The sequence below is a fragment of the Myodes glareolus genome, chromosome 15 (assembly GCF_982192425.1).
Source record: "Myodes glareolus chromosome 15, mMyoGla1.1, whole genome shotgun sequence".
Taxonomy (NCBI): domain Eukaryota; kingdom Metazoa; phylum Chordata; class Mammalia; order Rodentia; family Cricetidae; genus Myodes; species Myodes glareolus.
The window spans coordinates 32,209,919-32,237,019 of NC_142040.1; the positions used below are offsets into that span (position 1 = coordinate 32,209,919).

The 27,101-nt window shown below is 42.9% G+C and overlaps 1 protein-coding gene across 4 annotated transcripts in view; it reads right to left on the bottom strand.

Annotated features, from left to right (window-relative positions):
• Positions 1–26,558, bottom strand: part of Rgs7bp (regulator of G protein signaling 7 binding protein) — a 103,768-nt gene extending 77,210 nt beyond the window's left edge. The window contains exons 1-2 of one of the 4 annotated variants that reach the window (XM_085676753.2): positions 25,255–26,558; positions 24,198–24,364 (exon numbers count right to left, since the gene is read on the bottom strand). In XM_085676753.2, the coding sequence (XP_085532879.1) occupies positions 24,198–24,364; positions 25,255–25,403 (316 nt within the window). In that variant the 5' untranslated portion in view covers positions 25,404–26,558. Of the gene's footprint in view, positions 1–24,197; positions 24,365–25,011; positions 25,136–25,254 lie in introns of those variants that run through there. The other 3 variants (XM_048442959.3, XM_085676754.2, XM_048442960.3) reach the window with 3 other exon arrangements.
• Positions 26,559–27,101: the final 543 nt, after the last annotated feature.

Below are 27,101 nucleotides of genomic sequence, written 5' to 3' on the forward strand. Positions count from 1 at the left end.
GGTCCTTGGCTCATGTCTGTTTTCCAAGACACTGGCCCTCTTTTCACTAAATCCCATGATCCTTCTGTTACCTTCCAATAAGATCTCCTATTTGCTTAAGATAATACGGTCAGTTACTCTTGGTTTCAAAAAAAAAAACAAAACCCTGACACATATCCTCATTTATAGCACAATAAGCAGGATTAAGCCTGTGCCTGGCAGTTGTATCTAAAACCCAAAGAAAATAAAAAAGTCTACTGTTGTATAATAAATTGGAATCATATTCAAACACTACTTCTATTCTTCTAGTGGTGACATAATTGAGAGTCTGGAGGCCTTTGAATCAGAGGAATATGTGTTCAAGCACTGGCTCTACCGTTTATAGACTATGTGACCTTGGGCAAGACAGTTCATCTCCCATTGGCTTCCCTTCTTCACTTATAGACAGGAATAAAAATATCACGCAGATATGTCCCAAGGACAATGTAAGATTATTTTTATCATGAAAGATTTTTACTCATTGAAGCTACATTTTTTTTTATCATTTCAGGCCAGCAAGACCTTTTCTATAGCCTCTCCCTCGCACATCATACACATCCATTATACGTTCTTGCTTCCTTTCTTGGATAAAACCTGGGGGGTAAAATGCCTTTGGCTTCAAACTAGCTTTAAATGGGACGTGATATCATTGCTTCTACTGTAAGCAACAGAGCTGCAACTATGTTGAAGAGATGGAAACAGATGGCTTCCCCATTTCTCAATTCAAAAGTGAAATTTGTATTTGACCCAACTTACTCAACTCTCCTACTGGTAGACTCGTACCTACAGGCAAAGGGAACTGCATTCAAAACCCACCTTCTGGGCTTAGGCATGTAGCTCTGTGGTAGAGCGCTGGATTTTATTCCTAGCACCAAACAAAACAATGACTAAAAGAAATCCTAACTCATTTGCTTGGCGATCTTTCCTAGTTGCCTTCCAAACATGTTGACTTCTAGCTAAAAGTTTTTTTTTTTTTGTGATCATCTTAGTCTGGTGATGTCATGCAACATAAAAAATGAAAACCTTGCTTATGGAGGGTTTTAAGTGCCCTGTTAGTGGTTCACTTAACAGACATGCAGGAGCAGGAAGTGGCATAATGCTGGCAAAGCAAGGCTCACAGCCATTGTTTTGGATGATGTAATGTGTTTCCCGAAAGGTGGGGTAATTTTTCCCACAGAGAGTAGGGGCACAGAGGGAGAAAGAGAAGAATAGGCTGCTTTCCATCCCTGCTCTCTCTGGGAACTTCTTGAGGAAAGAAGGAGAGAACCCTCCTTGGTGATTATGCTTGTTCAAATGGATCCTCGCTCCCTGTCACTTATGCTCAGACTTGTCCACACACCAGAACCACCTCCTGAGGGGATATTTAAAAGATTCTGGAGTCCAGGTCTCATCCCAGATTAAGCGAATTAGCCTCTGAAGTTGGAACTCACTCACTGAGAAAGCGAGTCTGGTCTAATGGGTGCCTACACTTTTAGAACTACTGGTCTACACTTGCTCTCATAACTTATTTATTGTGAAAGTCCATGGACTGGAACCATCAATAGCCTAGTTTCCCTTTCCCCATGTCTCCACTGAGTCCTGGTGCTCTTGAGCCTTGAGCACGACACTAAGGTCAAGAGAAAGACGGTCATTAGAATATATACATCTATTGTGTTGTTACGAGAACATTTCTTGGGGCCTTATAACTTTAAAAAAATAAAACCTTTTCTTTTTCTATGTGTATATGAGTATGTGCGTGGTCTACGCAGTGTATGTGCGGTTACATGTTCCTGTTTGTATGTAAAGGTCAGAGAAGGACTTTGAGTGTCCTGCTATTTTTCTTTCCATCTTAAGGCCTTGAGACAGTGAGGCAGGCTTCTCACTGAACATGGAATTGGGCTTGTGACCATAAAGCCCCAGAAATTCTGTCTTCTCCCCCATTGCTTTGAAATTATAGGTGTGTAGGTCTCCTCTCTCTCTCTCTCTCTCTCTCTCTCTCTCTCTCTCTGTGTGTGTGTGTGTGTGTGTGTGTGTGTGTGTGAGAGAGAGAGAGAGAGAGAGAGAGAGAGAGAGAGAGAGAGAGAGAGAGAGAGAGAGATATCTTGCCCGGATTTTCTGAGGGTTGAGTCTAAAGCTTGCATGGTTAGGGCAGTGCTGACAGTCATCTCCCCAGCTAGCCCAGTCACGTCAATAACTTTTCATGACAGAGAAACACTTGCCTTTAACCTGAGGTCATTTTCTAGTGTTGTAGCTTTTGTCAGTAGTTCCTCATTTCTCTAAGGCATTCTTTCTAGAATGAAATATTCTATTCTTGGTGCCAGACCTCAAAGGAATAGTATTTTTTTTAAGACTTAAGGCCATCCTTTTTTTTTAACTTTAAAGTACTGAAATAGTAAAAGTTAGATTTTTGTAATTAAAAAATAATTTCCCAAATTATCTATTATCATTTGTGTACATTTCTCCTTTTATGGCTTACAGGTAAACATGTTTTCAATGCCCCTGGTGTTTTAGCTACAGAATACTGGAATACCAATAGTAGGCAGTACCTACTGAGTGTGTTATGTGCTTGAGGTCTTGCTCAGTCCTCTAACTGCATCACGCCACTCAATTCTCATGGCAGCTGATGCTGTTGCTCTCCTCATTTGTTCAGAAGAAACTGGGACTTGCAGAAGATAATTCTCCTAGGTCATGCATTTGTTAAATAACTGGCATGCCATTTACCTCCTGGAGGTGAGCAAGAAGGGATGGAAATTTATCAAGCAACGTTGCGTAGATGTATCCTAACCTTTGCCACCGATGCCTCCCCTTTTATCTTCATAACCACTAATACACCAGGCAGTAAGTATGACAAGATGCTCTAGGTAAGGAAAATGGATCGAGAGTCCTTTCTCCTGTCTGGCCTTGTGGCTTTCTCACCCCTACTTCCTCCAGCATTATTCTCGCCAATGAAATGAGGGCAGCTCTGCCCGGTCCTAGAATGGATACTGCTGGAGAAAGGCCTCCATCCTCTCACCTCTCCCTTGGTCTCCAGAAAGAGAGCCACATCTAAGGCTAAGACACCTCTGGAAGAAGACAGAGGACAAGCAAAGCAGCAGTTTTTATAGCTAGTGTATCACACACATGAGAGCCGAAGTTCAGGGTCTGGGGAAGTAGCTGAGTGATGGCATGTTGGCTGAGCACAAGTAAGACTGGGTTTGATCCTCTAACGTGGAAAGAACACGCCACAAGTACACATAGATAAAGCTCTGCATGGACAGACCTTATTAGTCTTGAAAATTTCTATGACTTGAGTCAACACTAATGTGCAAGTCTTGACATCTGTGAGTAGAGCTTTCCCCCTTAATATTTAATACTGAATTAGAAATATAGACACCAAAAAGAAGAAAATAAAGTCAGTTTCCAGAAAGGGACACTTATAACGATTTTTGTATATATCCCTACAAACACACACATGCACACAAACATATCTATTTATTATCTATCTATCTATCTATCTATCTATCTATCTATCTATCTATCTGTTATCATCTACACACACCAATATTTTGCTCAGAACATGAATCAGAGAGTAAAGCTGTTTTATAATGTTTTATTTAATGTCATTTGTTTGTCTACTTAGTGTTGGAGCCTTGAATTAAATCCCTATTACATATTTAGACCATTTGCCAATTTCACTGCATAAGCAATTCTGTAATGTATATGTAAATATTTGCGGCCCAGGGCAAACTTAGAAACAATATGAAATCTGATGCTCAGAGTGATCAGATTTTATTTGGTTAAAAAATTTCACAGATACTATAAGCGCGGTCTTCGCTTTACACTAGAGATTCTCAGGTCCTACTGTGGATTCTCAACTCACCTGCAAAGATTTTGGTTTTTTCCCTCCGTGCCGTGTCCTCACCTCACCCCAAGTCATTCTGCCTTCATCTGGATGGAGTGTCAGGAGCTCAGTTATTTTCAAAACCTTCCCTGTGGGCCACAGTATGCAGCAAGGTTAAGAGCCGCTGCTCTGTACCAAGCTACAGTTGGAATCAAGGTCTCTCCGGCAGGTGTATTGGGACCCTCTCAACATTAGCTTTTGGACACGAAAGAGGAAGCCAGGTAACAGAGCTTCTCAAAGCACCCTGCAATTGCTCTGTCCTAAGCTAACAGCACCCAAGTATGTCTCTTCGGTGACTTATTAATCAATTTTTGTGGTGCATTTGGGCTTGAAAGTTGGGTGTGCAGTGTGTGATTTTGTAACTGTTCAGATTTTAGCGAGCTTTGAATGCTTGCTTTAGAGCTGGTACTGAGGAAAGATGAGGGCAAATGAGGAGCTGCAATCTATGGGAAGCTGGAGTGTCTTAGATTTTCCATTTATAGCCAAAGCTACAAAACCCTCAGCGTTAGAATGCAGATCTCACCAATTCTGACCCCTCCTTCATGCCTGGCTTCCAGTGGCCCCTCTAGACGTTTCCAGAAACCCAACTTTTGTATTTATTTTCAATACTGCTATGGGTATAATGAACCCCTTGAGCATCTTAGTAAAGTGGCTGGAACATCTTTACCTTAACATCCTAATTGTCCACAGAAGTGTCGATTGGAGTATAATTGTCCCTCATGACTGTTACCCCTTTCCTAGCTGCAGTGGGACTGTGTGCTGAGGTTAGGGAAAGTAAAACTGAGCTATCATTTTTCTAAGTTTGAGTTTGCGAGTTGGAAAAGGACTACTTGACTTTCACTTATTTGTCGAAGCGCCTGGAGGCAAAGAACTACAGACTGTAAAATCCCGGGTTTACTGATGCAGTGTTCAGTTCATACAGATGTGTTCCCTCCAAGACTCCAAGTGGGAGGAATCCAGGTACCATGCTATACTCGGAATCCCCTCTCTGGAAATCTCAGTGAAGGCTAGATTCTTCTCCCCTGTGGATTTGCTTTTGGGGAATCACAGTTCGTCAGATCTACATAATCTATTAGAAGAATTGAAGGAAAAGAAAGGGGGAAAAAAAAACATGTATCCGTTCCAAGTGACAGAAGATCTGCTTGATCTTACCTCAGAAATCCCTTAAAGACAAGGTCATGAAAGGGTGGAGTGGAGGACAAGGAGGTGAGCTGAACATTAGGACCCAACGTCCCCATTCCAAACACCCAGGTGGTGTAGTTGAAGACAAGTGTCCTTGTTCACTTCTCTGAGCTCCAGTTCCCCCGTAAATAAAATGAAGATGATTTCCAGCTCATAGAGAGGACTAAGGACAACGTTTTGTGGAAGCACTTTGCTCCAGAAAAGCAGTAGGGTATCTATTACTACCTTGGGGTCTATTTACTCAGTTAAGAATAAGTGACCTTTTAGGTCTCTGAGAAACCAAGGGTATCATCAAGAATCCACTTTGTCTCCATTTTTGTAAGTTCAAACAATCCATATAATGGTAGGGTGGGTTAAAAAAAATCATGAGATGCCTAGGAGGAGATGGGAGCTCAGTAGCCCTTTATTATCCCCTTGACCCAGCTGGGCTGCAGTGAGGTGGAGATGGTCCCAGGCAAGGACACAATTCTTTATCTGCACCTCTTTTGCTATCCCTGTCTCTACCCAAGTCAACACTATTTGCATCTATGGATAGGCTTGATAACATCCCATTTATCTCAATTTCCAGGAAATTGACTATGGAAGCCCAGCCAAGGGACTTTGTGAACACTTAACATAGATAAACCAAACTGAAACAGGACAGCCAGGTTATGCCTTGAAGATGCTGTCTAGTGTCTGTGGTTGCAGAGTGCTAAGGGGGCTCATGTGCACTCTTGTTTAGTGACGAATATAATAGCAAACACTAATAAGAACAACTGAAGAACACTGGAAGTCTTAGCAGAAGCAGATCTTTCTGACATTAAAAGGCCTAGAATCATAAGGGTATTAGCAATAGAATATTGGCACTTGAAATACATATGCTGATTGCAGATACAAACACTGAATTCATAACTAGAAAGAGCTACAAGACAAAGTAAAATTTTATGGAGTACGCTGCATATTAGTTTCACAAACTTACAGGTCACTCGTTTCTCCAAGCTCCTCTCTATACAAGCTTCTTCTCTAATCATTGTCTCCTTTGTGGGCCACACATGGCCTCTGTAGGCCCAGTTCCTTTCTCTAGAGCAGCGATTCTCAATCTATGGGTCAAGACCCTTTTGTGAGTGTAGAATGACCCTTTTACAGGTGTCATCTAAGACCATAGGAAAATATAGATATTAACATTACGATTCATAACAGTGACAAAATTACAATTATGATGTAGCAACAACAGAGTAGGGGTCACCATAACACGTGGAACTGTAGTAAAGAATCACAGCACTAGGAAGGCTGAGAACCACACTGCTCTACAATCTGAAAAGTTTTTATTGGAAGAGGGAGGGCAGAAGCTGAGAAGAATGGATGAGCCCCTAAGTCACATTCAATCTAGAGTGACGGAATTCAGGGAAAACTGAATCCTGGAAAGGAAACGGATGACACAGGCCTCACATTTACTAGCAGAAGAAGCTGTTCATGGAGTAAGTGAACGCTCTCCTAAAAATGCAGAAATACGTATGCAGAAACAGCTGTGACCCTTTTGTATAGATTGAAATGTGTCATGATTTCATATGCAGTATTCTCTTTCTGTTGAATTCTACTAGCTATTGAGTCATATAAATACCAAGAAATCAGGTTGAGAAAAAATTCCTCTGAGGGCCTCATTTAGACGAGGCAAAATAGATGTGTCTGGTATTTGGCACATATCCAGAACCCAGACGCTTATTTGTGATGTCTTGACCTTGATCATAATATAATGTTTGGCTCCTGTTTAATACAGGAGACTGTCTCTATGATATTAAATAGTTTTCTTTTTTGACTTTAGGGTAGATATTAAATACCTGTTGTTTATTCTTTTAGGGTCAATTCCAGGAGTATTTAACACATTTCTAAGACTAATTACAGGCTGCCTTTTATTAGCTAATTACTCAAACCCAAAAATATATCCCTCCCTCTCTATTAAATGAATTTGTCAGGGGTTAATGAAGTGACAGACATTGACAAGTTTTGTCCCCTATAATGTGCAATTGTGAAAGCAATAAAGAATTTATAGTGATAAAGGCCACAGTGATAGCTGGGCGGTGGTGGTACATGACTTTAATCCCAGCACTCAGGAGGCAGAGGCAGGTGGATCTCTGTGAGTTTGAGGCCAACCTGGTCTATAAGAGCTAGTTCCAGGACAGGCACCAAAGCTACAGAGAAACCCTGCCTCAAAAAGCAAAAGCAAAAACAAAATAAAAAAGAAATCACGTATTAAATGAACGTATTAAACAGGCATGTCCCAGGTGCTTCACACCCAACAACTCACAGATATTCTGAGCAAGCAGCCAGGTGATAACTAACAGATGTCCGAGGACCTCCTGCTCTGGGGATTTTCTTTAATCACATGCACCAAAATCATGACATCTCACATAGAGATCTGAAGCTTGGAGACTCTTTTAAAAATATTTCTTTTATTTTTATTTACATGTACATGTGTTTGTATACCTATGTCAGTGCGTATGTAGATTTCTACGAAGGTTAGAAGAAGGTACTGGATTCCCCAGAAGCTGGAGTTATAGGCGCATGCCAACAACCCAAACTGAGTGCTGGAAAATGAACTCATAAGTACTCTTAACCACTGAGCTATGTGTCCCTCTAGCACCTAGAGTGCCTTAGGAAAAACTAACTAGCCAGGCTTGGCAATACAATCTTGTTGATCCCAGCTATGTGGGAAGCTGAGGCACGAAGATAAAAACTCAAGGCCTTCCTGAGGCCACTAAATTAGTTTTGGAAAACACAGGCTCAGAGATAGATCCTGTTTTACACTAAAATGTGAGTGCTGAGGATGTAAGTCAGAACCTGTGCTTAGCCTATGTGAGGCCCTAGGGTCAATACACCACGATACAAAAAGAAAGATGGAGAAAACACACACACACACACACACACACACACAGAGAGAGAGAGAGAGAGAGAGAGAGAGAGAGAGAGAGAGCACAAAAATGCCACATTTTGTTCTTACTTCGTGTGGAAATTAGCAGTCAGCCAGGTCTGCCACCCACTTTGGGTATAATGGCACATGATCTCATCTCACCTCTGTCCTCATCTTTACAGATTCATATCAGACCTGAGTTTGGAGACCCCATGTGCCCGCAGTCTTTCCCCTTAGCCCAGCTATTCAGGCCCCTTTGTTTTCCTTCAGCCCCATCCTTCCTTTCTTGGCAATCCAACTCTTTAGTCAGCACAATTCCCAGAGAGCAAATCTGGCCCTCCTTCCCGTTTTCTCTCTTCTTTTCATCTGAATCAGTCTCCTCCTTTGCCTTGTTCCCCCTCACAGCCCACATAGTTTCCTCCTCAGAAGCAGGAGAACGCCTTTATAAAGCTGAAGCGATGAGCCAGAGTCTCCTGGAATGAACTTGGATAGAACCGCTTCTACAAGACACTAAATAGATGCTTGAACTCACCTTGCACTCTCACGCGAGAGCTGCAGCGGTACTGAGAGCAATAACTACCAGGAAAACTCAGGAAATTATTTAAAGCCACACTAAGTCTGAATAGATTTGGGAGCTTAAAACATATTTCAGCCTTGGAAAACAAAAGATTGAATCTATGAATATAAAAAGAGTTGATATCGCTTGTTTTATGGAAGGAACATTTGTAGAGCCATTCTGCACGATGGTGGATGCTGTGGCCTATAATAATCTGAGCAATTTCCTCATGATTCAGCGATGGTACAAGACTCCAACAGATGCTCCCATTGGAATGCAAACCTCAGACAATGAGAAAAAGTGACTGGGGGGTGGGGAGAGGAATTACAGGAGTCACCTAGTTTAGAAGACCCATGCCTGTCAAATCCTGTCTTCCCTATGCAGTTGTTTAGGGGCGGAGCGAACTGTGTCCTACACAGTGTCAAATTTGAGCAGGGACTCCCTCAGTCCTCCCCTACCTAGAGCTGCACACAGTGGGGGCTTTTCACACAGTCCAGGCAAGCTTCCCAACGTTTGTGGTGATAAGAACCCACACAGAAGGAGTGGTATGTTCCACTGGTCCTCATCTTCCAGTACCGTGCGCGCTTTTCTCTTCCGGGGAGGCAACAGCTGTCCTCATACAAGCATCCATCCCCAAATCATCGACCCAGAAAGATTCCGGCAAGTTCTTTCCTCATCTGGCTCATTTAGAAAGGAAGAACTTGGGCTCCATCCTTGCAGGGCTGTCTGTCTACACCCTCTACAGTGTATGAACACAGTGCGGCTCAGAACAGGCAAAGTGAAGTTATGTACCAGATAATAAAGGGCTAGCAAGGCAGGAACTGGAGATTTATATCATGGGTGAATCCTTGCCTCACTTTCCCCTTATTGACTTAGTCTGCACATGTCTCAAGTGCTCCTTGTTACAGATCGGTAGGATGGACTAGAGGAGAATATATTTTATTAACTACACATAATGGCACAAGTCCTTGAATATTTGTGATGTCCCACTCAAGAAGTTATTAGGGACACGAAGTTATTGTACATTGGGATCATTTTTTTTATGATTGAATTTCCTTTTGTGCTTGAATTATTCCTACATCAGGAATATTTTCATAAGGCTAAAGCAGATAATTTGCTCTGTGTAAGATCAATGTGAATGTTCGTGCCAATGAAAAATTAGGAATTGATACCCAAGATGCAAATGAGAAATTAGATGTTTATTAGTGAAGACTATATGAATGAAAACATAAAGGGGTCTTATACTTCTCCAGTGAATGGGTGGCAAGAATAGAAGAGTCTGTCTTATGAGGATTCTTGTTACCAGCAGGAAGCTGTATTGCTGGAGCCCCTCCCGCACTTGGCACCATTTTCTTTTTATTGCGGTGGCCACTGGTGTTCTGGAAGGGAGCTGGGTGGACAATATTGTTACGGTGCTGGGATGTCCAACTTCAGCTAAAATACCTTGCACTGGAATGAAGCAGGCTTCTTTCTCAAATGACCTAAAATTCCGAATTGGATCAAAGTCTCATCCTACAGGGTCATTTTTAGGACTTGTGTAGTTGATCAGCCAAGACAGAAGATGCCAGATGGAACAATCTGAATAAACATGATTATGAGGGGGAAAAATTCTGGAAAATTTGGGGTCCAGAGAAAAGCGCTGAAGCTTCAGGAATGCAGAGCCAAGATCCATTTTCATGTTCCTGACAGCTTCAATCAGGGCATCATTTTGCTAGTTTTCTTTCCTTCTGTTTTTCCTTTATGAGGAAACTTTAAAAACTGCACATCAGCAATGTGCCTGGTGAGGAAGAGCCAATTGAGGAATTGGAAGTGTATCCAGGGCAGGAGAGATTGTGAAATACTAGTGTGCAGCGGAAGATGAGAAGGCTGGCAACCCCAGGATCAGGAAAGAAAAGTTTTGTGAGGACAAAAAATAGAGGAACTAGCACCAGAGAGACCAGTGTTCAAGACCCAGCAGGCCACATGTCTCAACATTGCAGAATGTCAATTTATTACAAAATGAAGATTTTAAGGGTCTCTAACATTTCCGGTACATATGAAAGCTTGTCCATGGGCCTCACCTAGAATTCGGAGACAGCTCCGCCCTGTTTTACTTGCCCTGGATAGGGATGCCATCTTACAGTAACAGGGCAAGCTCTCCATTAAACCTGAAAGAATGCAACCCTGGCATTCTCCAGCTGGTGAAATAACCCCAATGCCCGCACACTACAGAGTTGGTTCTGTGGGTAGGCCACTGTGAATTGGTTAACTGGTCTGCATATATAGGTCAAAGCACTTCCCACTCAGTGTGCCAAGCTTGAAAAATATTAATCTTTTGTACCATGAAGAGACACCATGATCACACAACTCTTATAAGAAAAACATTAAATTGAGGGAGCTCGCTTACAGTTTCAGAATTTAGTCCATTATCATCATGATGGGGAACATGGTGCTGGAGCTGAGAGTGCTTCATCTGGCAGGCAACAGGAAACTGACTGACTGCCACACTGAGGGAAGCATGAGCAAAAGAGACCTTAATGCCTGCCCCCACAGTGACGCATTTCCTCCAGCAAGGTCACTTCCTAATAGTACCACTCCCTTTGGGGACCATTGTAGAGGCATTTCAGTTGTATTTTAATAAATAAAAGTCTGCCTGAAGACCTGAGAGTAAGGCAGCCCCACTAGTCAGCGTTATAGACCAGGTAATGGTAACACACACCTTTAATCCCAGTAGCCACAATGACATGCACCTTTAATCCCAATCCCAGAACTAGAGAGGATTATAAAGTGGGAGGAAACAGCTGTCAGACATAGTCTCCTTCTGAGATTCCTGTAGGCAGGATCACCATTTCAGACTGAGGTCGACGTGACAGCCAGTGGCTGGCTGTTTGCCTTTCGGGTCTTAAGGTTGAACCTCTCCTTAAGAGAGGAAAGCTTTCGATCTTGCCCATTCTTACAGGTGTAAGATGGAATCTCAGAGTTGTTTTGATTTGCATTTCTCTGATGACTAAGGATGCAGAGCATTTCCTTAAGTGTCTTTTAACCATTTTAGATTCCTCTGTTGAGAGTTCTCTGTTTAGGTCAGTACTTCATTTTGTTTTGTTTTGTTTTGTTTTGTTTTGTTTTGTTTTGTTTTTGTTGTTGTTTTTGGATTATTTGCTATTTTGATGACAAATTTCTTGAGTTCTTTGAATATTTTGGAGATCTGACGTGGGGTTGGTGAAGATCTTACTTATGCTGGAGACCTTATGGGATGAAGGGAACACTTCTGCATTGCTGGTGGGAGTGCAAGCTAGCACAGCCCCTTTGGATATCAGTATGGCAATTTTTCAGAAAAATAGGAAACAACCTTCCTTAAGACCCAGAAATACCACTTTTGGGTATATATCCAAAGGATACTCAATCATACCACAAGGGCATGTGCTCAACTATGATCATAGCATCATTGTTCATCATAGCCAGAACCTGGAAGCAATCTAGATGCCCCATGACCAAAGAATGGATAGGGAAAATGTGATACATTTACACAACAGAGTATTACACAGCAGAAAAAAAATGACATCTTGAAATTTGCAGGCAAATGGATGGAGCTAGAAAACATCATATTAAGTGAGGTAACCCAGACCCAGAAAGACAATTACCACATGTACTCACTCACAAAGTGGTTTTTAAGCATAAAGCAAAGAAACCCAGCCTACAAATCACAATCCCAGAAACCTAGACAACAATGAGGACTCTGAGAGAGACATACATGAGAAGTAGAAAAAGGCAAGATCTCCTGAGTAATTTGGGAACATGGGGATCATGGGAGAGTGTTAAAGGGGAGGAGAGAAGAGTGGGGAGCAGAGAAAAATGTATAGCTCTATAAAATCAATGGGGGGGGAAGCTTCCTCTCCTTCTGCTCCTGTTCTTTCTGCCACCCCACAGGGCACCCACATGGTATCCCACGGTCCAACACAGCTTCCTGTGGTTCCTGCAGTTCTGCTGCTTGCCCCCAGCCCTGCATGTGTGTGACTCCCACGTGGCCACTCTAGACCATTTTCTTTCAAACCACCACAGTAAGCAGACATTATTTCACCTGAACTCACTAAACCAGAAAGCAATGTGTGAAAGGGGCGTAAGTTGTGTAGTAGAATCCCTGAGAGAGAAACAAGAGCTTTACATCTCTTAACATATTCAAATTCCTATCACTGACCCTGTGGGATGGCTTATGTACATAGTCTCTGCTGCCTGGTAGGTTGAGCATTGTTTAAGCCCAGGAGCTTCAGGCCACCCTTTGCAAGATACTGAGACTCCCATCTCAAAAAATTAAGTAAATAAAAATGAAGTCCTCTGAGTTCAAGACCGGATAGCGTCTCTTGAGGTTTCCCTGGCATAGTGCCCAAGGACACACAAAGAAAAGAGAAAGGACATTTCCATTTGCCTCTCTAAGCATCATTTCCTTCCCTTAGCCAGACCTCACTGATCCAAACTGACAGCTGCTTCCCTTAAGACTCGACTCTGACCACTGCTCATGCCAGTGCGGCACCAATCCCACCATTTCGGAAGGATTTGTTTATAAGTCAGTTTCGATACAAATGCTGGGCAGCCATCCTCAAAGAAGAGCTATGTTTCATTCACCTTCATGCTTCTGAAGCCCAGGACACCATCTGGCCGCAATGGAGGAAATGTGAAGGAAGGAGAAGGGCATGCTGAGCACTTTTCTTCACAATTCCCAAGCACCTTTCCACTAGTTTTGCTAGATTTTCTCCCCTAGAGTTGGGGAGACAGTTACAGTGCTTCTCACACATGTGTGAAGACCTGAATTAAGATACCAGAACCCACGTAAAGTCAAACGTGATAGTGTTTGTCTGGTATCCAGTGTTGCTATGGAAAGATGGGTGCCAGAAACAGAAGAATGCCCAGGAGCTCATGACCAACCAGCCTAGTGTGTGCAACTCTTCTCTCAAACAAGAGGGAAGATGATGGCCCAGAATGAGGTTGTTCTTTGACCTTCATATGTGCACCAAAAATATGTACACATCTGACCTCACATGTGCACAGACACCCATATCACAGACACGCACAGACACACACAGATCTTACACACACACACACACACACACACACACACACACACACACAGAGAGAGAGAGAGAGAGAGAGAGAGAGAGAGAGATCCTGCTCTTGAGTTCAGGGGAGAATCCCTTTGGCTGATAAATTAGGAATTTTTATTCTTCCTGGACATAAAGCACAAAGAGAGGTGTATGCATGGGACTTGGAATCATGGAACCCCCTTGTTATGATCCTGGCCAATGAGGTACTCATGTAAGTTGCTGTTTGGTTATCCTGAGAAAGTCTTTTACGCAGGCACACATGTAACTGACTAACATCTTCATTTTCTGCCTAACTTTCCAAGGGCATAGTTAAAATTTCTGGAGCTACAACAACAGTGGAAGGAAAGGCCTGAAGGACTAAGTCACTGTGTGGTTGATGTCACTTAATAGCTGAAGACAATTCTGAACTGATAATAATCCTTTCTCCCTTCTTTCTTTTTCAGACATGCCAAGGCTAATTCATTCCTAAAACAATTATGCTTTTTGCTCAGATTATCACAAGGAACTTTTGGTTCCTTCCAAAAGTCAGCTATCAAGACAGAATATCATATCGAAAGGGGCTCTTTGACCGTACTGCCTCGAAGTAGCTCAGTGCCCTTCATCTGTAAATCTTTAATGTTGCAATCTTGTTTGGATTTTGCCACTGTGTTTATCACAATTTGAAATGTTCTTTCTAATTTGCATTTCTTGGTCACCCTTGTCACACAGTGTGACTGCTAGTCCCTTATCTGTTGGTTTGTCATAGTGACTGGAAGAATGTGTGGCTTCTGGGGGTGCTGACTTCTGGATTAGACAGGAATGATTTCCCATAGACAATATTACCACACACATCGTATCACAGTTTAGGGAATTATGGGGTAAACGTGGTGATGACTTAGCTCTACAATGCTGTTTATATAATGTACTGCACTTTAATTTCAATGTCCTTTAACGAACTCATTATAATCCTGACCCTAGCTCACCTGGCTTCTTGTGTTGTGTGGTTCCTGCCACCTTTCATTCATATGAGTTCACCGTAGTTTAACTGCTGGATAAATCTCCATTTACTGAAGGGGATTTAAAATTCTTTTGCTTGTCTGCTTCTGCTTCTGAGGCCCACTCAGTGTCAGGTAGAGTTTTAAGAACGAACTTCTCAAGTGCCAATCTTGATTTTCCTTCCCGGCCTTCTCTCATTTCACATTCTGTCTTGGGAAAATTATCCCCAGGACATTCAAAGGCACTTGGCCTAACTTCATGCCCTCCAAAGCATTTTCTGAACTTCATGTCTTTTATGTTACTAAAAGGCAGAAACACATTCTTAATTTTTGGGGAGGAGTTGAGGGGAGCCTCATACTTCTGTTTTGGTTTTCAATGTAAGTAGTCTGATAGGCCAAAATGAGACTAGACTTGCAGTCGGTATTCAGAAATCCTTTCCCTTTTGACTGAATACAGCGAGCATGTGTGAGAAGTAGCGGAAGATGGTTCTCCTGCTGTATGTACCTAAAGAATAAAAAGTGTTTAGAAGTAGTAGAAGACTAGGCCAAGAAATAAGGTATGTATGTTCCAAACATTATTAGTTAATTTCAAAGCTCCATCAGCCCATTTTTCCTAGTAATAATATTTTATTTAATAAAAATAATAAGAAAAGAATACATTGTCTAGTCAGAGAGTGTGCAGGGACTATGTGACCATTAGATGCAGTTCCAGACAGAGCTCTGGTTGGAACTCCTCAAAAACCCTGACCCTCTTTTTTTTTTTTCCTGGGGTCCAGGGCTGGAACTCCTCTCATAGTCTTGAATCATGAAATGAGGTTGCAGACAAATACCATGAACTAGAAATAAAGTAGAATCATGGTTTCATGAGCCTCTGAACTTGATTCTGATTTGCCCATTCTAAGGTTTTTCTGCGAGAGGACGAACCTCTTGTGTCTTTGAAGTTTGTTTTTTTTTTCCTCCTATTTTAACGTAGGCAAACGAAATCCCTTCTGATGCTCTTGTAGGAAGATTAAAAAAAATAAAAATCTAATTCCTCTGTTGTTTCCAGGCCTACTGAATCAGAAATTCTAGGCACGAAAGCCAGGGGCGACAAATGTTTGGAGCCGCATCTGTGATTCCCCTGGGTGGCTTAGGCTGAGAACCACTGCTCTTAGGCCAGCAGGTCTCTGTATAGTATGTTCCAGAGTCTCAGGGGGAGTGCCGTGATACTTGTTAACAGTCTGGACTTTCGGGCCTCATGCCCAGAATTTTTAGATTTTCAGACCTGAAGGCAGGTGATTTCCGTGCGGATGGTCCAGGGATCACATCAGAGAAATACTGCTTGAGGCAACAGGGAATCTCTGTAAGTCTTAAAGCACAGAGGTAGCAAGATCAGAAGAACATTTAAGGGGTATTAGTCTGGAGCCAGGGACTAAACTGAAGACAAGAGGTGAGGGACTGAAGGCAGGCAGACCAGCTGCGAGGCAGAAAGAAGGAGATGTCCTGGGTAGATACATCTCTGAGCTCAGGATGGTTACAGATTTGTTGAAAACAGGAAGCTCAATACACACTGAAAACAATAAAATACTATGGGAGGTTGTCGGTGAGGGTAACCATAATGATTGAAGAACTTGCTAGGCTGCAACTCCTTCTAGTCTGTGATATTAATGCCCATTCATAGCTTAATATGTGTCTGTGGCTGAGAATGTGGGCTTTTGGTTAATCTGATTGTATCTATGGTCTTCCGTCATTCAGATCCATCTGTTTGTAAAACAATTTAAAGGCTTGGATGTTTTATCCAACAAGATCCGATCTCATAAATAAATTTGCTCTGTATGTGTTTAAATCTGTATATAACTGTATATAAAAAACTACATTTTTCATGAGGTTTAATATGTATGTATGTATGTCTGCATGCATGTATGTATGCATGTATTGTGGAGGTTGGAGAGATGAATATGTCAGTAAAAATGATGACCCAAGTTCAAACCCCAGAACTCAAAATAAAGAGCTGTGCAGATTGGTACAACATTAAAATCACAATGCTGGGGAAGTATTTGCTAGGGTGGGGATCCTGGGACTTGCTGGCCAGGCAGGCTTGCCAAATCAGCCAGCTCCAAGCTTAGTGAGAAACTTTGTCTTTCTAAAAGTAAGGTGGAAAGCAATTGAGGCAGACATCCATTGTCAACCTCTCATCTTGGCATATGTGCACATTCACACTCTTATCTTTTGAAGTAGAGAAATAAATAAATAGCCAGGCAATCGAGTTGCCACTATGGCCACGCCATGTCCTGGCATCTCCCTAGCCTGCAGCACAGCCACGCTTTCAAGTACTAAAGGTTTAGAGCACAATTCTAAAACGGCAGCTCAGTGCCTAGTGATTATTCACTACCCAAGATGAAGCCACAAGCCAAGTTTTGTACAATGACCTAAATTAAATGGTACCTTAACCATAACTCTAAACCACACATTGACCACTGACTTGCTGTAGTAATGAAGGAGTAAGCCCCGGGAATACTTCCTTGTCGTGTTCCTCAAATCAGTGTATTAGTTAAAAACTTATGACACAGAAAAAAAAGTAAGTCAACTCTGGCCAAAGTGGTGCACAATGATTAATCTCTCCATTCTTAACGAAAGTCAAGGTAAGAATTCAAGAATCAATTTTAAACTACCTGTAAACTTAATGAAACTATAAGACACAGCACCATTGAACTTGCCACTCAGGATACAGACATGCAAGAAGCGTGACCTTGTTCTCTAGCACTTCGTTAATTTTCAGAATTCAGCAATTTTCTCTCTAATGGGAGCATTTATTAAGAAAACCCTAAGAAGGTGAAAGCCATTTGATCTGTCAAAAAAGTAAGAAGGGGAAACATCACAGGCAATAGAAGATCACTTTTTAGGAGTCCATATCACATTGGGTTGAGTTGCTAATCATGGTCTCTTATAAGCAGGATGTGGTGGTGCAGGACTGTAATTCTGGAACTTGGGAGGCTGAGGCAAGAAGATAGAAAAGTTTGAAGGCAGCCTGAGACTTGTAGAGCAGCCATAGTAACAAACAAACCAACTAAGCAAGCACTCTTTTCACACTGCTGTGTGTCACTTGCTGGGGATGATGCTTATGGCTCTTAAGTAGAATATTAGCACCATTAAGGGACTGGTACTTGCTCATCTTCCCATGAAAACCAGGAAGGGAGAGTCAGTGATGCCTCACATACCACTGGGTGGTCTCTTTCCTACTCTCTTGTGTTTGGTTTCTTGGTTTATCTTCGTGTACCAACAGTTAAATCAAGTAAAACAAGGTACTAGCCATATTGGGGACTTAGAACATATCCATTTCATTCTGTTGTCCCAAATTCCGCCCCTAGGAGAAACTACAACTGTGCAAATATAAAACATTAGGTCTTGGACTGTTATTTGTGAAAGTGAAGGGCATCCAGAAAGTTCTGGACAAAATTCTATCTTCACTGTCCTCCCCCCATTTAGACAAAGCAAGGTCAAGAATGTTTGTGGTGTGTTGAATAGTGTCCTCTCCAACTTTACACATTGAATTCATACCCCTGGGTGCTTCCGAATGTGACCTGTCTGAAGAAACAATGTCCTGCAGGTATGAGTTAAACTAGAGTAAGATCACACTGGACTCCTGATTAGGGTGGACTCCTAATAAATAAGTTGGGTATCCTTGCAAAATGGGGAAGTTTAGAAACAGACATACTTACAGGGAAATGCCAAGTGAAGGTGGAGGCAGAGATGCTTCAACAAGCCAAAGAGCATCAAAGACTGCTAGCAAACCACCAGAAGACAAGAGGGAGGTGGGGGAGGGTTCCTCACAGTCAACTTTGCTCAGCTGTTCGACTTGGCCTTCTTAACATCATAGGTCTGAGTCAAATGTTTCTGCTGTTTGAGCCACCTACACTTTTTAGATTACGACTCTTGGCGTTGGATTCAGAATTGTAATTCCATCATCATCTTACTGAGTACCATATCTGTAACTTGTCCTTCACTATTAGACCAGTGAGAGTGAAGTTATTTTTAAGGAAAACACTCATATATAGGAAGGGAAGATGAAGGTTAGACTGGATATCCCGGCATGCCTGCCAATCACAGGTCTTTTTGCTAACAGTTGAGGCTGCCACTGCCCAGCCAGTACACCCTCCATCATGAGACTCAAAGAAAGCTGTGGGAACTGCATCCATGGTCACCTAGCTCCTCATCAATCTCCCACCCCACATAACTGCTGCTGTCTCAACCAGACTGTCCAAAGGGACACTGTGAATCAGCCACTGTTCTCATCCTTCTCTCACACACACCTCAACTTCTGAACACACAGAACAAAGGAATGAAACAGAATCAGCAAGAAGTGGGACCGGGAAATGTAGAATTTTAAAAAAAAATGAGACTAGAAAACAAACAAAACTGAAACACACTGAGGGGGAGGGGAAATAAAAACACTGGCCTAGCTAGTTCGGAAAACATTGCTAGAGGAAAAACCCCAGACCCTGCCGCTTTGGCTCCCTATGATATTCAGCACATTGCAGAAGAAGGCCATCATAGAATTAGCATGTTTTTGTGACTGAAGTTATGTTCAGACTGCCCAACATTATTTTTAGGTTTTTATCACTGAACCCTTTGTGTGATGCTTATGATGTTCATAGTTCAGTTCCACAAACAAACACCTTTGTGATTCTACATTAACTAATACAGAATCTAGAAATAATGAAGGCAGGGGGTTGAGAAGTCAATCAATTCAGCGCCATCATTTAGGTGTACAGTGATTTCAGCAGAAATGTTCAATGTCATGAAGACCATAATGAACCAAGTTAAAGATCCTATAAGCATTCTATGACTGTGAATGATCTAGTCTGATTTACATAAAGAAAATAATTCTGACTTTCAACCCTTCACATCTCCATATCATTTGCAAAGTATTCAAGAATAGGACATTAGATGGCTCTCTAGGGGCATTTTCAATATAGAAAATACCTCAGAAGATAATGTAAGAAAGAAAGGCAAACAAAATTTATTCCAGCTAAAGCGTTTATTTGAAAAGTATTTGATGGATTAATATAAAAACTTAAACGAGCCTTTCTTGGCGATCTGAGTTCTCAGTGTTTTCATAGTTGTAAAAATACTGACCTGGATGTAATGACAGCCCTCACTATGTGACAGCCAGTTTCTTCACAACACCATGAGATTTCGTCCTATTACATGTTGGCTTTGTTTGTCTTAAGAACCCGAGGCAGAGGGTGACAATCCTGCCCAAGGTCACACTACTTGTGAATAGCAGTGCTGACAGTCTGGCCATACTGTGAAGCAGTCTGCTCACTGACCTCCATGTGTGCCTTTAGTAAGCCGTGGATGAAGGCAGGACTTCATCCAGGTCTAATTTACTTTAGAGTCAGTGTTCTTTCTAATCTCGCCTCTCACAATACCCTCTTTACACCCATTTATAGCATCTGTCCTGCTCCCTTCTTCACTTTGACTCTCCAAGAGCCTTTAAGATGAGGTAAAGGTGTGAGGAGGTCTCAGTCCAACAGAGACACCCTAGAGGCAATGCTGGGGACATGATCCCCACCATAAGGGCTCTAATCACAGAACAGCCCTGGAGCTTTTTGGAGGATGCTGGCTCCCTGGGTACCCCCTTTTTGTCTTTCCAAGGAAGGGCTGTTGTTGTTGGTTTCAGCACTAGAACAGAAAAAAGAGACTGGGTTTTAGGCCCAGAGTAGCCTCTGATGGGGACATGCCACCAGACAGGCTGGACACATGATTCTTTCTCTGTCTGCTGAGTCCGCACACTCCTCTCAACCGCCTGAGATCAAGCATGAAAACAAACTCTTAGATAAAGAACTGGGTGAGGTTCAGAGCATGAATTACACAAAAGTCTTAGAAGATTTTACAAAATCTGCCCCACTCCCAAATCTCTGTTTGCACTGTGTTAAGTTGTATCCAACGTCCCTTTACTCTACCTAACATCCTAACTATAAACTGACAAAGAGCACCAAGAATTCTTTCAAGGTGTCTCAGAAGTCATTTTGAAAAGGAATCCCAATGAGACAGAGTCTAGGTTGTTGCCTTTCACACCAAACAGCACACAGTAATGCTATTTTGACCTGTCTAACAACTCAGTTGATAGGGGAGTTCAGCCAATCACATTCTGTTTGTGGGGCGTGTTGCCCTAAGGCAAAAGTTTACCTATAAACCTGGAGGGTGAAAGCCCCTGCCCTCTCTCTCTCTCCCTCTCGACCTGGCCTGGATCCAGCGTTCCAGACGGGTGGGGCTCTATGTAAGTTTTCCCTTCTGTTTTATTAAAGCTGTATCTTTTGTAAGATAGTCTGGGGACTTTTCATTACCGATCGCCCTGCGTCTTCACTCAGTTTTCTACGTTTTGTGTGTAAAGAAGTTTGTGAAATTTTTTAATATTGATCTTGAAGCGTTCCAACCCCCCCCCCACCCCATGTGTAGCATCTAGAAAAGAATCTGGATTGTAAAGACACAGTGGTTTGACGTCCCTATCAGAGAAGACTTTGCAGTCGTCTATCTAAGGTCAATTCTGAAGAACCTTGTACTTTGAAAGTAAAGGCCGTGCTGGACCAGCCGCTGACCCAAACACAGCATGAGATAATGTGGATCATGCTGGTAAATGACTTTGCTACCCAGAGCTAGTCAGCAAGAACACTGTCATCCCCAGAAGGCTTCAGTTAGTCAGAGATGGGAGTCATAACGTGATTGTGGCGTCATTTGCAATTACTTTTGTCGTTTTGCCTTCCAGTCTTGCTTCACTTTAATTTTCCCCGTCTCCTTTTAATTGTGCCTCCTTCCTTCCTCCTCCCAAACTGGGCTCATGGACTAGGAAGAGGTAGTCTGTGCCTTAGGAGTTCAGTTATTCTCCTAAGTCCTACCTTAACTGTCTCTGTATTCCTAGCAATAACAACACCTTAGTGTTGTGATGACGGTTATTGCACAGGCATTTTGACAAATGCAAAGAGCAAGTTTTGTTTTCCTTTGTTTCCTACAGTGTATGCTGCTTTATCATAAGCTATATGAGTAGAAAAGAATGATGTCAACAAATAAATCCAGTGTTAATCATACTGATGGTGGCAATATCTTTAAAGAAAACTTATGGAGGTATCCTTTATGTACCTCAAATTAACTTATTTTTAGTGGGAAGTTCAATGAGCTTTAGTAAAGACACAAAGTTCTACAAGTGCCACCATTGTCCAATCCTAAAATAATTCTATTATAATAAATAATAATTCTATTATTCTCAAAAGAGGAACTCTCTATTCCCACCAGTCTCAGGTAACCACTAATTTACTTTCTGTCTCTATAGATTTGGGTTTTTTTTCCCCCTGAGGAAAAGACACCTAATATAAAATCATACACTGTGAAATACTTTATGACTTCTTTTATGTGGATTATTCTTTTTAAAATTCACCCATATTTTAGCAATAATAAAAAATCCTTTATATAACACTTTACTTAGAGAAAAGAGTAGGGCTTCAGAGGAAAGGAAGTGTGGAGTTCAATCGACTCGGTGGCAAATTTTAGCTGAGTCTTTGAAGAACTACGCAGTATCTCTGAGTTGCGGTCCAGGAATAGCAATGCTCCTCTCAGACGACAGGTACTAGACACTCAATAAACTCGGTCTTTCTACTTTGCCCAGCAATCTGTGTACTTCTCACCCCATGCTTCAAACTGTGCAGTGAATCTTACAGCCTTCCTACCAGCCTTCACATCAAGCTTGGAATGAGAGCCACATAATAAAGCAGTCTCAGAAGCAGAATCACATCCTTCATTAGTAGAACCCAGACGGTAAGTAACTAAAGGGGTTTCCTCCGATTATATCGCTGTCACTTCTTAGAAAGATTGTTAAATTGCATTTAATTATTTTTTTAAAAAGCAATGTGTCAAATTCGATGCTAGACTACGGTGGAAATTTATGTTTATAGAGATCTAAGAACGCTCTTGTTCCCCACCAATTCATATAATACTGCTTCCATTAGCATCAAATCCAGATTAACAGATAAGCAAGTAGCAAAGGGTTGCCAGGCTCAGAGTAGATCCAAGACACATTGCATCCTCAATTCTCAACATTTACCCAGTGTGTTCAGACTCTTACCTAAGTGATTCGGAGAACAAACTCAGTTCACAAATACAGCAAACTCAACTGACGAGCTCCTGCTCATTCCTCCCGCCACCCTCTCTGATTGGAATATGTTCTCATTTTGAGCTTTGACTAGAAAGGGCTCTGGATACGACCTTATCTTGAATCTGTGGAGATGTTCACTTTCAGTGATGAGCACCAAACTCCTGTCCAAAACTGTTCTCCTTCCCAGTCAGTGTTTTCTACTTTTCAGTTGGCCATCACTCTACTTCACTCTCTCCACACTGTTTCTTGGTGTTTGTTAAAGCGATATCCTGAAATATCTACTTCCCCATTACTTCCCAGGTTTACTGTCTGTTAAATACAGTCCAATAGAAAAGGATAAAGTTTCTCCACATTACTCCTAAATAAAATAGGGTTGCATGGTATTTTGTATATCCCTCTCTTCAAGTAAATGAGGAAACTTATCTTTTCTATGAAATAAAATTCCTATTGTCAAACATAAATGAGTTGTTTTAAAATGTAACATGATTTTCTCCGCTTTATATACCAGTAATGTTATTGTATATTGTTGGCACTGAAGATGGAAAGAGAGACATTAATTCTGTTTCCTAAGTGATCAGTCTGCAGCAGCATCAGGTGAGCAGACACATCTACACTTGTATTATGATAAAGCCATGCTCACAAAATAAAACCTGCATGAAGGCTAAATTAGGATACAATCAAGCATTTACAGCGTCTCTGCAAGAATTCCCACAATGCCTCTGGGCATACCTAGTTTGACAACAACTGCTGGCAAATCGTTGGTTCTTTCCCGAAACTGAGGTCCAGATGGAGTAGATGGGATCCCAGAAAAGGAGTTTTTATTTACTCTATTAGCATCATCCATGGATTTGAGAATTCATAAATATAATAAAAACAAATAAAATGGGGGTGGGGGGATAAATCTAGCTAATGTTAGCTCAAATTTGTCAATATCCCCAATGTGCGGAAACAAAACAAAGCAAATCAGCAGTAGCAACAACAAAGCACCTTCACTTGGGTCAAAACTTCCTTTCACATCTAGTTAAAGAATGTAATTTTTACCCAAGGTTTTATTTTACCCACTTCAAGCAGCACCATAGGAATGTATCACCTGACATAAATAACTTACTAAATCTAAGATTTAGCAAAGATTTTTTTCTCTCTCCAGCATAGGCCTTTTGTCCAGCAGAAGATTGCAAAATCATCTTCAAACAGAATAATGTAACTTTAACACGCACTCACTCCCCTCACCAACTCTAAGCTCCCAATTCCAGTTAATTAACTGAAAGTTAACTTTTTAAAAGTCAGTTCATGACCAAATCTCACATGTGCATGCATTTGTGTTTGTCTGTCCGTCTTTCTGTCTATCATCCCAATAACACAGCTTTCTTATTAAGAACTCACTCATCCCGTGATGATTGGTTAAAAATCAGATTTGCTTTGTAGAGATCGTTCTGAGGTTCCAGGCACCACAGAATCCTGCCAGTGTGTCCATGCATCGTGTACACCAATTATCAGATAAAGTCAAGAGTCTCCTACCCTGAGATGGCAGCCAGCTTTTGGTGTGCCTGACGGGCCATTTCACAGCCTTTGGTTCTTGTCTTGTGCATTTCCGCCCGTAGTGAGGGGCAACTGACTGAGACGTCCCCGATAGAAATGACCAACTCTCGGTACAGGGCCACTTGTGTGTTGAACTCTTGGACAAGCTGGAAAACAAGCCAATTTCTTTCACTAAACATTCACTTACCATTTGACCTTAACTATTTCCGTGTACATAAACGGAGATTCCACTGACCTGTGTCTGGGCTGGCACCCCAAATCTGTAACTAAGGAACCCATTTAAAGCTTAAGGCACAAGAGTGACAAGTCTCTTTAAGAAAAACCAATGTTTGTTTTCCCTCAGCAAGCTAGCCATCGGAGCTCCATTTGCGGTCCCAATTACCCCCACTTATAGACTCAGTTTCTGAAGAGCAAGAACATCTTTGGAAAGCTATCAAGCCACTCCCAGGCCACAGGAGAATGATGCTGGGGGCTCTGAAATAGATACTCTCTCCACTACTGCTAGGAGATGGATTTGGAGTGGCACAGGGTGAAAAAAATAGGACACAACAGGCAAACCTTCCACCTTCAGCCGAGCCACTGAAGCTTCTGGCTTGGACCCTTACAGAAACATTGGCCATGTCCTGTCCTCTGCGCTGGGACCTTTCATTGCCTCTGCAGCGCTCCTGCGCTCTGTTTGGGTTTGTTTGTTACTGTGTCAGCACACAGCCGCACCCCCACCCTCTTTGCCTGACGAGCCAGCCTGTTCACCCCCTTTCGCATCTACCGTTCTTTCCAAGGGTAGAGGCATCACCTTTAGCCTCTGACTCCCAGGATCCAGACCACTCTTGTCTTGGCAGGGCCATTTCGACCTGGGTGTCACCCCGCATCTGGGGGAGTGCAGATTTAAAAATAGTACATCTTGCACGTGATCGGCATGGAGAGGCTGAGGGTGGGGAGTGGCTGGCACTCAAGCAAACGATTAAGATACACGACTCCCACAACCCCCCTTAAAAAAAAAAAAGGAAAAAAGGGAAAAGGCGCAGTTTTCACCCACCATCTTGCAGTCGTCCAGGGCTCGTTGGGTTTTTTGGGCGCTTTCGGAGCCGCTGCCCCTGCGCTCCCAATCCCCGCTCTGCAGCGGAGGCTTGCTGATCTGGAAGATCGAGGAGCGGGTGGACCGACTGGGGCGCTTTTTGCGCCCATTCGGTGCAGAACTCATGCATACACATCCACCAAGCCGAAGCCGCTGGTGCAGTGCGCCCCGGCGCGGGCGGCCCGGTGGTTGCCCCCTGCACGCCGCCGCGGAGCAGCCGGAGCCCGGACCTGAGGAGCGCGCGGCTCACAAGGTTGCGGCTGACTGCGCGGGTGGGTAACCTTCAGCCTGAAGGAGAGCCGGGGAAGCGCTGCCTGTGCGGTGCAGCATCGCTTCCACTAGCAGCGACGAAGAGGCGCGATCAAGTTCTGCTCAGCAGCGTTGCCGGCCCTGTCCCGGGAGCTGGACGCTGCTGGCGCGGACTTGCACCGCCTTCCTCTCGGCATGGATTGACAGACTGAGCGAGGAGGAACGCGCCGCCGGGCGGTTCCGAGTTTCCATTCAGATGGGGGAAGCGGCGTTCAAAAGCCTGCGCTGCAAGGTGGGGGGCGGGAGGGGGTGTCGCTCTTGCTTCGGTGTCTTCCCGCAGCGGTGCGCGGCTCGCCTCTCCCCTCCCTCCACAGTCACCAGGCCTGGAAGGGGCGAACTGATCCGCAGCAGGCAACTGGCGCTAATCGGTCGCCTTGATCCCTCGTCTCTGCTTGCTGGTCTGTGTGAGGATCCCAGATGAATCCGTGGCGGGACTGGCAGACGCACCGAGTCGGTCCGGCTGACGTTGGTCGTGGCCCCGCACATTGATAGGACAGGAATACTAATGTGATCCGTCCATACAATCTCCTTCCCTTCCACAGTTTATGCACTTATCCAATCAAATTCTCGGGAACATCAATTGCAATATTACTTCATCTGCTCTATTATTAGAAAAGAAAAGTGTCATCAGAGTAGAGAACATTGCCACATGCTGGGATCTAAACATGGATTTCAAACAAACCGTTTGGGGCTTAAGGCCGCAGTCATCTGAGAGGAGACTTTTTAGGGGCCACAGGAGGGAGCGAGGTTTTTTGTTTTGAAAGGAAGCTCTCTTGCTAGCGTCAAAGGACAGCCTTGTTTCCCCGGGTCGCTTCTGTTTGGTCTTTGTTCCCGGGAGGGGCAATGAGGCGAAGGCACAGCGGCATCCACTCAAGTTGGTGCTCACCCTCACCCCACTTCAAGTGGTGGTGTTGCAAACCCAAACCTGCGAGAGTTTGCCAGCAGAGATTTGAAGAAGTAAGAGACCCCTCTCCCCCCAAAATCTCTCCAACGCACAAAATGACCCTTTCTCCTTAGGTCAGCGTCAAAACCAATGGAAAGAAAAGATTATTTCCAGAAAGAGGTGGGGTTAGGTTCTCAGCCAATCAGTTTTCCCTTGACTATTGACTTTGTAAAATCCTCCTGGAAGGAAGAGGGAGTGGTCAGGCCCTTCAATTCTGAGTCACTGAACTCTTGCTCCCAGTAGAGGAGGGCTAAGTAAACTAGGTCCCCAGGGGAAGTAGTTATGTGTTGAACAACCCTTGAAAAACAAATCCGAGGTTCCTGGTGACTATCTTAGGTGAATGAGAAGAGTACCCAGGAAGGGGAACTGGAAATGGCCAGGGAGACAGCAACGGAAGTGGGTCTTTGAAGTACCTCTAGACCTTTTCCTTTCAATTTTTTGAAATTAAAATATAATAACATCATTTTCACCTTTCTCTTTACTCTCTCCAACTCTTCCCTCGCACACTCCCATCATCCTTAAATTCATGGCCTTTGTATATTTTTCTTTCAATGGT